The sequence below is a fragment of the Anabas testudineus genome, chromosome 4 (genome assembly GCF_900324465.2).
Source record: "Anabas testudineus chromosome 4, fAnaTes1.2, whole genome shotgun sequence".
In the NCBI taxonomy this organism is placed as follows: domain Eukaryota; kingdom Metazoa; phylum Chordata; class Actinopteri; order Anabantiformes; family Anabantidae; genus Anabas; species Anabas testudineus.
Window position 1 is genome coordinate 9,357,686 of NC_046613.1, and position 12,500 is coordinate 9,370,185.

The 12,500-nt window shown below is 41.5% G+C and overlaps 2 protein-coding genes across 2 annotated transcripts in view; both read left to right on the forward strand.

Annotated features, from left to right (window-relative positions):
* Positions 1-7,469: 7,469 nt before the first annotated feature.
* Positions 7,470-9,778, forward strand: LOC113152015 (duodenase-1-like). The gene is made up of 5 exons (XM_026344912.1): positions 7,470-7,590; positions 7,685-7,835; positions 7,934-8,069; positions 8,262-8,528; positions 8,627-9,778. Exons 1-5 carry the CDS (start codon positions 7,530-7,532, stop codon positions 8,783-8,785), a joined length of 774 nt encoding a protein of 257 aa, XP_026200697.1. The 5' UTR covers positions 7,470-7,529; the 3' UTR covers positions 8,786-9,778.
* Positions 9,779-11,157: 1,379 nt separating this feature from the next.
* LOC113152013 (duodenase-1-like) overlaps positions 11,158-12,500 on the forward strand; it is a 2,005-nt gene continuing 662 nt past the window's right edge. The window contains exons 1-5 of the mRNA XM_026344910.1: positions 11,158-11,253; positions 11,348-11,495; positions 11,598-11,733; positions 11,912-12,190; positions 12,292-12,500. The exon at positions 12,292-12,500 is cut by the window's right edge and continues 662 nt beyond it. Of these exons, the coding sequence (XP_026200695.1) occupies positions 11,193-11,253; positions 11,348-11,495; positions 11,598-11,733; positions 11,912-12,190; positions 12,292-12,453 (786 nt within the window). The 5' untranslated portion in view covers positions 11,158-11,192 and the 3' untranslated portion in view covers positions 12,454-12,500. The remainder of the gene's footprint in view (positions 11,254-11,347; positions 11,496-11,597; positions 11,734-11,911; positions 12,191-12,291) is intronic.

Genomic DNA, 12,500 nt, shown 5'->3' on the forward strand with positions numbered 1-12,500 from the left:
TTCCGTATTCCCGGCGTACCCCCCACAGGATGCCACGAGGGACACGGTCAAACGCCTTCTCCAAGTCTACAAAACACATGTAGACTGGATGGGCGAACTCCCATGAACCCTCGAGCACCCTAGCGAGAGTATGGAGCTGGTCCAGTGTTCCACGGCCAGGACGAAAACCGCATTGTTCCTCCTGGATCCGAGTTCGACTAGCGGCCTAACTCTCCTCTCCAGCACTCTGGAATAGACTTTCCCAGGGAGGCTGAGGAGTGTGATCCCCCTATAGTTGGAAACACACCCTCCGGTCCCCCTTTTTAAAAAGAGGAACCACCACCCCGGTCTGCCAGTCCAGAGGGTACTGTCCCCGATCTCCACGCGATGCTGCAAAGGCGTGTCAGCCAAGACAGCCCTACAACATCCCGAGACTTAAGGTACTCGGGGCGAATTTCATTCCACCCCTGGTGCCTTGCCACCGAGTAGCTTACTGACTACCTCGGTGACTTCAACCAGGGAAAATGGACGAATCAACCTCCGAGTCCCCAGCCTCTGCTTCCTCAACAGAAGCCGTGTCAACGGGGTTGAGGAGATCCTCAAAGTATTCCTTCCACCGTCCTACAACGTCCCCAGTCGAAGTCAGCAACTCCCCACCTCCACTGTAAACAGTGTTGGCGGGAACTGCTTTCCCCTTCTGAGGCGCCGACGGTTGCCCAGAATTTCCTTGAGGCAGAACCGATAGTCCTCCTCCATGGCCTCGCCGAACTTTTCCCAGGTCCGAGTTTTTGCCTCTGCGGCCGCGCGGGCTGCGGCACGTCTGGCCTGCCGATACCCATCAGCTGCATCAGGAGTCCCACAGGCCAACCAGGCCTGATAAGACTCATTCTTCAGCTTGACGGCTTCCCTTCTTACGGTGTCCACCACCGGGTTCGGGGATTGCCGCCACGACAGGCACCAGAGACCCTACGGCCACAGCTCCGAACCGCCGCATTGACAATGGAGGTGGAAAACATGGTCCACTCGGACTCAATGTCTCCAGACTCCCTCGGGACCTGATTGTAGCTCTCCCGGAGGTGGGAGTTGAAGACCTCTCTGACAGAGGGTTCCACCAGACGTTCCCAACAGACCTCACAATACGTTTGGGTCTGCCAGGTCTATCCCGCTCCCTCCTCCGCCATCGGATCCAACTTACCACCAGGTGGTGATCAGTTTGACAGCTCAGCCCCTCTCTTCACCCGAGTGTCCAAGACATATGGTCGGAGGTCAGATGACACAACCACAAAGTCGATCATAGACCTCCGACCTGGGGTGTCCTGGTGCCACGTGCACTGATGGACACCTTATGCTTGAACATGGTGTTCGTTATGGACAAGCTGTGACTAGCACAGAAGTCCAATAACAAAACACCACTCGGGTTCAGATCAGGGAGGCCGTTCCTCCAATCACGCCCCTCCAGGTATCACTGTCATTGCCCACGTGGGCGTTGAAATCCCCCAGTAGGACGACAGAGTCCCAGTCGGAGCACCTTCCAGTACCCTTCCAGAGACCCTATGAAAGCTGGGTACTCTACACCGCTATTTGGCCCGTAGGCACAAACAACGGTGAGAGACCTATCCCCTACCCGAAGGCGCAGGGAAACAACTCTCTCGTCCACCGGGGAAACTCCAACACATGGCAGCTGAGCTGGGGGGCTATAAGCAAGCCCACCCCTGCCCGCCGCCTCTCACCATGGGCAACTCCAGAGTAGAAGAGAGTCCAACCTCTCTCAAGGAGTTGTGTTCCAGAGCCCAGACTGTGTGTGGAAGTGAGCCCGACTATCTCTAGCCGGTACCGCTCAACCTCCAACACAAGTTCAGGCTCCTTTCCACCCAGTGAGGTGACATTCCATGTCCCAATTGCCAGATTCTTTGTCCAGGGATTGGGTTGTCGAGGCACCTCCACACGGCTGCCACCCAATCCACACTGCACCGACCCCTTATGCGCCTTCCTGCGGGTGGTGAGCCTACGGGAAGGCGGTCCCACGTCGCTCCTTCGGGCTGCACCCGGCCGGGTCCCGTGGGAGAGATCCCAGCCACCAGGCGCTCGTCTACGTGCCCCAACCCCAGGCCTGGCTCCAGGGTGGGGCCCCGGTGACGCCAATCCGGGCGACGTATCCGACCTTGATCTTTCACTCGTCATAAGGGGTTTATGAACTGCTCTTAGTCTGGCCCGTCGCCTAGGACCTGTTTGCCTTGGGAGACCCTACCAGGGGCTTAAGCCCCCGGCAACATAGCTCCTAGGGTCATTCGGGCACGCAAACCCCTCCACCACAGTAAGGTGGCAGTTCAGGGAGGGGACTTCTGACAACCTCTAAATGATTATTCATCTAGGGATCTTAGCCGTGTTGTACTTGGCACCCACGATCTTAAGAGGGTTGATGACAACACAATAAGACGCATTGAAAAGAAGTGCAAGCATCCATCTTATGAAACAGTTTCATCTGGACATGACATAATGCTTCTCAAAGTAAGTTATTATTATTTCCTCATATAGCTTTATCCTTTAGCAATCTATAAACCTGAAGTTGGAATGAAAGATAATTAGTAAGTTTTGTGATGGACTGCTAGCCTGTCCAAGGTGAAAGGCTCCATCCCACAGGAAAGGCAGTTACAATAATGGATGGATGGAAGTTTTAATGTACATTTGATTTTGTGTGTCTCCAGCTGTCTAAGAAAGCTCAACTGAACAAAAGAGTGAAACTGGTAGGACTTCCAAAGACTGGCAAAGAAATAAAGGATAACCAAATATGTAGAGTGGCTGGATGGGGTTCCACAAAATCTGGTGGTAACTCTATTGTTGATCTACAAGTGGTGAAAGTGCCTATTATTAACCTGAACGCCTGTAAGAAACAATGGGAAGAGGTTCGAATTAACCTCCCTGCCAACATCATCTGTGCAGGAGGATATCAGACAGAAAATGGATTTTGCCAGGTTTGTTTTCTGTCTTTCATAGAAATTATCAGCTGATTTTTTTGTCTAAATGGTTTCTAGTCTTCAATACTTAAACAAATGAATCTTCCTCCTTGCAGGGAGATTCTGGAGGCCCTCTGGTGTGCAACAGGATGGCAGTTGGTGTTGTGTCTTTCAACATGGGACGCAACTGTGACTACCCAAATGTACCCAACGTCTATACAGACATATCTAAATACCTTCCCTGGATCACAAGTATTCTGAAGGAAAAGAAGTGTTAAATATTACATAGTAATAACATTAGCATGCTTTTCTTGTATCGCACGCTCTGTTTCAGTCAGCTTTAGTTTTGTTTCCTTATATGATATACAAAATCCGTGAAACTTCAATGTTAAATTGTGTCTTTTGTGTCCTGTAGAAACCTTGTCTCTTTGTAGCTTCACCTTTGCAGTAAATAATCCCACAAACTTTATGTATTCTATGTAAAATGTATTACTTCTGCTGTTGTCAACTACAAAAACAATGTTGCATTTGTTGCATGACTTCATTTTCATTTATAGATAAGATAAGATAAGATAAGATAAGATAAGATAAGATAAGATAAGATAAAGCTTTATTGCACTGTCACATTACATTACATTAGTACAACAGTACAACGAAATTGCCAACAGTCCCACATTGGTGCAAAGAGAGAGACGATAACAACAAAATAATAATAATAAAAAAACTACCTTTCATACAAAAAATTACCTTTCATACAAAATAAAAAAAAAATCAAAATCTCTCTCTCTCTATATATATATATATATACACACAAAAAACTGTCTCTGAGTCTGTTTGGGCAACAATTTAAACACCCGGTGTCCTGGGTGTGAGCAGTCCTTCATAATGTTGCGTGCCCTCCTAAGACAGCGGGTGCTGTAGAGGTGCTTCAGTGAGGGAAGAGGGTAGCCAGTGATCTTTTGGGCAGTGTTTATGTCCCTTTGTAGAACCTTCTTGTGTGCCATGGTGCAGCTTGAAAACCACACAGAGATGCAGTATGTTAGCACACTCTCAATGGAGCAACGGTAATTAGCAGCTCTCTCTTCAGATTGACCCTCCTGAGGATCCTCAGGAAGTGAAGACACTGTTGGGCCTTTTTCATAACCTCAGAGGTGTTTGAGCTCCATTGGAGGTCTTCATCTATGTGCTGACCTAGGTACTTGAAGCTTGGCACCCTCTTCACACACTCCCCATTAATAAGGATGAACTGCAGATCTGACTTCTTCCTCCTGAAGTCCACGATCATTTGTTTGGTTTTTGCTGTGTTTAGGACCAAGTTGTTGTCCGCACACCACCCCACCAGCCTCTGGATCTCATCCCTGTATGCTGTCTCATCACCACCCGAGATAAGCCCAACCACAGTTGTATCATCCGCAAACTTAATGACAATGTTGTCTGGGTGTGTACTGACACAGTCATACATGTACAGGGTGTACAGCAGAGGACTCAGCACACAGTCTTGTGGGGAACCGGTGTTTAGTCTCAGGGCTGTGGAGAGATGAGGACCCACTCTGACTCTCTGTACTCTGTCAGAGAGAAAGTCTCTGATCCAACAGCAGGTGGAGGGAGGAAGTTCAATGTCCAACAATTTTGCTGACAGTCTGTCCGGTAGTATTGTGTTAAATGCAGAGCTAAAGTCGACAAAGACCAGCCTAGCATAACACCCTTGTGTTTCCAGGTGGGAAATGGTGGTGTGAAGCGCAGTGACGATGGCGTCCTCTGTCAATCTTTTAGCTCTGTATCCAAACTGCATTTGGTTGAGTGTGGGTGGAAGGTAAGACATAATGTGACGTCGGATCAGTTTCTCGAAACACTTCATTATGACAGGTGTCAGAGTTATTGGTCGGTAGTCGTTAAGGCTGCTGATGGAGGTCTTTTTAGGCAGCGGGACAATTGTGGCTGACTTCAGGCACGGTGGGTGTAGAACTGAGACAGTGATAAGTTGAAAATGTTGGTGAAGACCCCAGCCAGCTGGTTTGCACACTCCCTGAAGACCTTCCCAGTCACACCGTCCAGTACAGCAGCCCTCCTGGTGAGACATTTTTGCCATATGAAATTGCTTTGAAAATAAAATTGAAAGATGGTACAAATGTAAAAAAAAAAACAAAAAAAAAAAAAACAAGAAATTAGATTCTTGTGGCCCTCTTGTGTGTAAGAGAATGCCCTTGGTAGTGTATCTTTCAACAACAACAACACCTGTGACTGACCAGATGTACTACGGATGGATATACGGATGGATATCAAAATACCTTCACTTGATCAAAAACATTATCAAAAAATTGAAGAGTATGATGTAGTAAGTGTAGTAATTGCCTATGAAATATATTGTTATCACATTGTGTGTCAGCTTTTCAACCCATTGAAAAAGGCATTTCTTTCTGTGTCAGTAAATGCAGCTTGAAGTTTGTCAAAGATATTCATAAAGCTTTGCACGTTGAATAAAATAAGTCTGTGGCGTGTTAGTGCTCTAGGTTTAAACTATAGTCTACTAACTGTGACTGTGGGAAGACTGAATTTGCAGCTAGAAACTGTGGTTGCTGTAGTTGATCTCTCATTGATCTGTGAGTGGTATCATGTAGATCTACACCAAAGGACACTGCTGTCATGTCTGCGTTTTTGCTTAGTACATTAATTTAACTTAAGTTTATTTGATGTAGCTACAAAATGTGAGAAAAAGAGAACAAACATGGCCCAAAATAACAGATAGATGCAAGATAAGAAAAAATGCTGGAATATGTATACATGTGTTGTTACAAGGCTGATGCTGTATGGCTGCCATTAGCCATGTGAACCCACCCATTAAGTATTGTGACAAATGTTCCCAATGTCTATACAGACATATCTAAATACCCTATCCCATAAGTAATCCTTTTTGTCATTAAAAAGCTAATGCTGCATGATTACCATTATCATCTACCATCTAAACCTACCTTCGAGTTATTGTGTCAACTATTTTACATTTGTGAAAGCTGGTGAGACATTTTTGCCACGTGAAATTGCATTGTAAATAACAACATGGTACAAATATGAAAAAATCTGGATCAAAAACATTATCAAGAAAAAGAAGAGTTTGATGTAGTATGTGTAGTAATTGCTTATGACATGTATTGTTATCACATTGTGTGTCAGCTCATCAGCCCATTGAAAAAGGCATTTCTTTCTGTGTCAGTAAATGCAGCTTGAAGTTTGTCAAAGATATTCATAAAGCTTTGCACGTTGAATAAAATAAGTCTGTGGCATGTTAGTGCTCTAGGTTTGAGCTATAGTCTACTAACTATGACTGTGGGAAGATTGATACTTGAATTTGCAGCTAGAAACTGTGGTTGCTGTGGTTTATCACTCATTGAACTGTGAGTGGTATCATGTAGCTCCACACCAAAGAACACTGCTGCCATGTCTGTGTTTTTGCTTAGTACATTAATCCAACATATGTTTATTTGATGTGGCTACAAAATGAGAGAGAAGGGGAACGAACATGGCCCAAAATAATTTGAAAATGAAAGTGTCATAGATGCAAGAAAAAAAAGATACTGAAATATGTATACTTGTGTTGTTACCAGGCTGATGCTGTATGGCTGCCTTTACCCATGTCACCCCACGTACTAAGTATTGTGACAAATGTTTTACATTTGTGAAAGTTTGTGGGACATTTGGGCAATTTCACTGAAACCATGCAACTGCACTGCGAACAATTTTTGAGGAAGTTCCAAAAACATTCATTAATCTGGGAGAAACACTGCTTTGACTTGTTACAGTTGCTCTCTGACTGGCTCTTCTCTGCATCCTACCATGCTTCAAGCAAAAATCACATTGAAGACACCTTCAAGACATATTCCCCTCCAATTTAATAATATTTCATTTTGCTTCATTTACTCATGCTTGTTTGGACCAGCCTACAATATTCTGAGTCATTGAGATTATTTCACGTCACACTTCATAATGCACTTACTGACATACTGACATGTTCCATTGCGGTCATAAGAAGAATTGACGGTCTGAGTCATGATGCTCCTTTAGACTGCTAGATGCCAGACAATGGTTCAGTGACTAGTACTAGAGCATTAGTCTCATGATTGCAAATGTAAAAATACACTGAATACAATACTGAAACTGGGGGTTTGTCCTACTCCAATATTTCATCTAAAAAGTAGATACATGAAAACAAATTTTGATTTCACTTTACTTCATTTCACCAGATGTACATAGGACAGTAGTTCATAGGTATCCAAAGAGGGAGAGAGGATAGTTTCAAATTGCCATCAAATCAATACCAGGATAAGTTGATTTATGTGACACATCTTTTACTGTATGCAAATGCTTTAAGAAGCTGAGCCAGCAAAAGCACTAGGTTTACATTTACTGTAACAGTGGTAATGATACCTAATTTCTTTACTGACCACACGGCCCACCATAGGAGACACAGAGAGGATGTGGCTAAATAAGGTAAGCAGATGTAGAAAAAAAAACACAGTATATAAAAGCACTGCTTATTCAGCAAACTGTTTTAAAAGGTTGACCTGTACCCCCAGAGAAGACAGAGTTCAGTTTGCTGTTGCCATGATGCATGGTTTGAATACATGTCTGCTTTTGTATCTTCTGACATGGCTTGGACAAAATGGTAAGATTACCAAATCTCATCATCATTAGATTATCAAATATCTAGGTTATACAAATGTAACATTAACTCTTCCTTTTTTCATTTATTTTTAAAGCCAATGGGAGTGAAATCATAAATGGAGCTAAAGTCGGAAAGAAATCAATGCTGTTTATGGCCTCAGTGCAGAACGACAAAGGTCATGTATGTGGTGGATTCCTTGTCAGTGAAGACTTTGTGTTGACTGCTGCGCACTGTGATGACAAATCGTAAGTTACTTTTCTGCTGCAAATAATTGTACATTTCATGTGATTTGGCAAAAAGATTTCACACTTTACTGACAACCTCTAAATGATTATTCATTTAGGGATCTTAGCCGTGTTGTACTTGGCACCCACGATCTTAAGAGGGTTGATAACAACACAATAAGACGCATTGAAAAGAAGTGCAAGCATCCATCTTATAAAAATGTTAAATTTGGAAATGACATAATGCTTCTTAAAGTAAGTATATTATTTCCTCATATAGCTCTATCCTTTAGCAATCTATAAACCTGAAGTTGGAATGAAAGATAATTAGTAAGTTTTGTGTACTGCTAGCCTGTCCAAGGTGAAAGGCTCCATCCCACAGGAAAGGCAGTTACGATAATGGATGGATGTAAATTTTAATGTACATTTGATTTTGTGTGTCTCCAGCTGTCTAAGAAAGCTCAACTGAACAAAAAAGTGAAACCGATAGGACTTCCAAAAACTGGCAAAGAAATAAAGGATAACCAAAAATGCAGCGTGGCTGGATGGGGTTCCACAAAAACTGGTGGTAACTCTGTTGATGATCTACAAGTGGTGGAAGTGCCTATTATTAACCTGAATGCCTGTAAGAAACAATGGGAAGAGGTTCAATTTAACCTTCCTGCCAACATCATCTGTGCAGGAGGATATCAGACAGAAAATGGATTTTGCCAGGTTTGTTTTCTGTCTTTTCATAGAAATGATCAGCTGATTTCTAGTCTAAATGGTTTCTAGTCTTCAATACTTAAACAAATAAACCTTCTTCCTTGCAGGGAGATTCTGGAGGCCCTCTGGTGTGCAACAAGATGGCAGTTGGTGTTGTGTCTTTCAACAGGCGCAGCTGTGACTACCCAAATGTACCCAACGTCTATACAGACATATCTAAATACCTTCCCTGGATCACAAGTATTCTGAAGAAAAAGAAGTGTTAAATATTACATAGTAATAACGCAGCATGCTTTTCTTGTATCCCACGCTCTGTTTTAGTCAGTCTTAGTTTTGTTTCCTTATATGATATACAAAATCTGTAAAACTTCAATGTTAAATAGTGTCTTTTATCTTCTGTAGGAACCTTGTCTCTGTAGCTTCACTTCTGCAGTAAATCATCCCAGGAACTTTATGTATTCTATGTATTTCAAGTATTCCTTCTGCTGTTGTCAACTACAAAAACAATGTTGCATTTGTTGCATGACTTCATTTTCATTTATTACCAAATCACTCCAAGTGTTCTTGGCAGACCACATTCACAAGTATTGGCGCAAATTAAGCAAATGCAAAATCAATGTGACCTTTGACCTTTAGTCGCCAAAATGTAATTGCTTCATTACTGATTCCAAGGTAACAGCTGACAGCTCTTAGTGTTCCTTAGATGTCACCTTAACAAGAATTGGGTGACTGTATGTTCAGACAACCTAAAATTACAATACATCCAGCTCTAGAAATTTCCGGCATGGTGGTATAAAAACTAATATTACTCCTCCAGCTGCATTAGCTACTTAGTAGTAGCTTCCATAAAATGTGAGAGGAAAACCAGCTAGATTCAAAATTAATACAGGGAACAGTGAACATTTCATAAATGTATGACAGTTCTTGCCATGTCCTGTATTAAATTTTGACAATTAATGGATAAACATTGTCAGTCAAATAAAATGAATACACAGTATGTGTTTGACACAAGAAATACATATGTAATATGATCCTGTAAGTAATCCTTTTTGTCATTAAAAAGCTACTGCTAACATTACTATGTACCATCTAAACCTACTTTCAAGTTATTGTGTCAACTATTTTACATTTGTGAAAGCTGGTGAGACATTTTTGCGATATAAAATTGCTTTGTAAATAACATTGAGACATGGTACAAATGTAAAAAAAAAACAAATTAAGAAATTAAATTAATTTCTCCTCCTCACAGGGTGATTCTTGTGGCCCTCTGGTGTGTAAGAGATGATTCTTTCTGTGTCAGTAAATGCAGCTTGAAGTTTGTCAAAGATATTCATAAAGCTTTGCACGTTGAATAAAATAAGTCTGTGGCGTGTTAGTGCTCTAGGTTTGAGCTATAGTCTACTAACTATGACTGTGGGAAGATTGATACTTGAATTTGCAGCTAGAAACTGTGGTTGCTGTGGTTTATCACTTATTGAACTGTGAGTGGTATCATGTAGCTCCACACCAAAGAACACTGCTGTCATGTCTGTGTTTTTTGCTTAGTACATTCATTTAACTTAAGTTTATTTGATGTAACTACAAAATGAGAGAGAAGGAGAACGAACACGGCCCAAAATAATAGAAAGAGGAAAGATAAGAAAAAATGCTGAAATATGTATACTTGTGTTGTTACCAGGCTGATGCTGTATGGCTGCCTTTACTCATGTCATCCACGTACTAAGTATTGTGACAAATGTTTTACATTTGTGAAAGTTTGTGGGACATTTGGGCAATTTCACTGAAACCATGCAACTGCACTGCGAACAATTTTTGAGGAAGTTCCAAAAACATTCATTAATCTGGGAGAAACACTGCTTTGACTTGTTACAGTTGCTCTCTGACTGGCTCTTCTCTGCATCCTACCATGCTTCAAGCAAAAATCACATTGAAGACACCTTCAAGACATATTCCCCTCCAATTTAATAATATTTCATTTTGCTTCATTTACTCATGCTTGTTTGGACCAGCCTACAATATTCTGAGTCATTGAGATTATTTCACGTCACACTTCATAATGCACTTACTGACATACTGACATGTTCCATTGCGGTCATAAGAAGAATTGACGGTCTGAGTCATGATGCTCCTTTAGACTGCTAGATGCCAGACAATGGTTCAGTGACTAGTACTAGAGCATTAGTCTCATGATTGCAAATGTAAAAATACACTGAATACAATACTGAAACTGGGGGTTTGTCCTACTGCAATATTTCATCTAAAAAGTAGATACATGAAAACAAATTTTGATTTCACTTTACTTCATTTCACCAGATGTACATAGGGCAGTAGTTTATAGGTATCCAAAGAGGGAGAGAGGATAGTTTCAAATTGCCATCAAATCAATACCAGGATAAGTTGATTTATGTGACACATCTTTTACTGTATGCAAATGCTTTAAGAAGCTGAGCCAGCAAAAGCATAATGTTTACATTTATTGTAACACTGGTAATGATACCTAATTTTTTTACTGACCACACGGCCCACCATAAGAGACACAGAGAGGATGTGGCTAAATAAGGTAAGCAGATGTAGAAAAAAAACACAGTATATAAAAGCACTGCTTATTCAGCAAACAGTTTTAAAAGGTTGACCTGTCCCCCCAGAGAAGACGGAGTTCAGTTTGCTGTTGCCATGATGCATGGTTTGAATACATGTCTGCTTTTGTATCTTCTGACATGGCTTGGACAAAATGGTAAGATTGCCAAATCTCATTATCATTAGATTATCAAATATCTAGGTTATACAAATGTAACATTAACTCTTCCTTTTTTCATTTATTTTTAAAGCCAATGGGAGTGAAATCATAAATGGAGCTAAAGTCGGAAAGAAATCAATGCTGTTTATGGCCTCAGTGCAGAACGACAAAGGTCATGTATGTGGTGGATTCCTTGTCAGTGAAGACTTTGTGTTGACTGCTGCGCACTGTGATGACATGTAAGTTACTTTTCTGCTGCAAATAATTGTACATTTCATGTGATTTGGCAAAATGATTTTACACTTTAACTACTGACAACCTCTAAATGATTATTCATTTAGGAATCCTAAACGTGTTGTTCTCGGCACCCATGATCTCAAGAGGGTTGATAACAACACAATAAGACACATTGAAAAGAAGTGCAAGCATCCATCTTATAAAACAGCTTCATTAGGATATGACATAATGCTTCTCAAAGTAAGTATATTATTTCCTTATATAGCTCCATCCTTTAGAAGTCTATAAACCTGAAGTTGGAATAAAAGACTGCTAGCCTGTCCAGGGTGAAAAGCTCCATTCGACAAGAACAAGAAAAGCAGTTAAGTTAATGGATGGCTGGATAGTTTTAAATGTACATTTGATTTTGTGTCTCTAGCTGTCTAAGAAAGCTCAACTGAACAGAAAAGTGAAACTGATAGGACTTCCAAAGACTGGCAAAGAAATAAAGGATAACCAAAAATGCAGCGTGGCTGGATGGGGTTCCACAAAAACTCGTGGTAACTCTGTTGATGATCTACAAGTGGTGGAAGTGCCTATTATTAACCTGAACGACTGTAAAGAAAAATGGAAACATGAAGTGAAAAATAAAGATTTTAACCTTCCTGCCAACATCATCTGTGCTGGAGGATATCCCACAAAAAATGGATTTTGCGAGGTTAGTTTTCTGTCTTTTCATTCAAGAAATGATCAGCTGATTTCTAGTCTAAATGGTTTCTAGTCTTCAATACTTAAACAAATAAACCTTCTTCCTTGCAGGGAGATTCTGGAGGCCCTCTGGTGTGCAACAGGATGGCAGTTGGTGTTGTGTCTTTCAACATGCGGCGCAACTGTAACTACCCAGATGTTCCCAACGTCTACACAGACATATCTAAATACCTTCCCTGGATCACAAGAATTCTGAAGAAAAAGAAGTGTTAAATATTACGTAGTAATAACTTAGCATGCTTTTCTTGTCTCGCACGCTC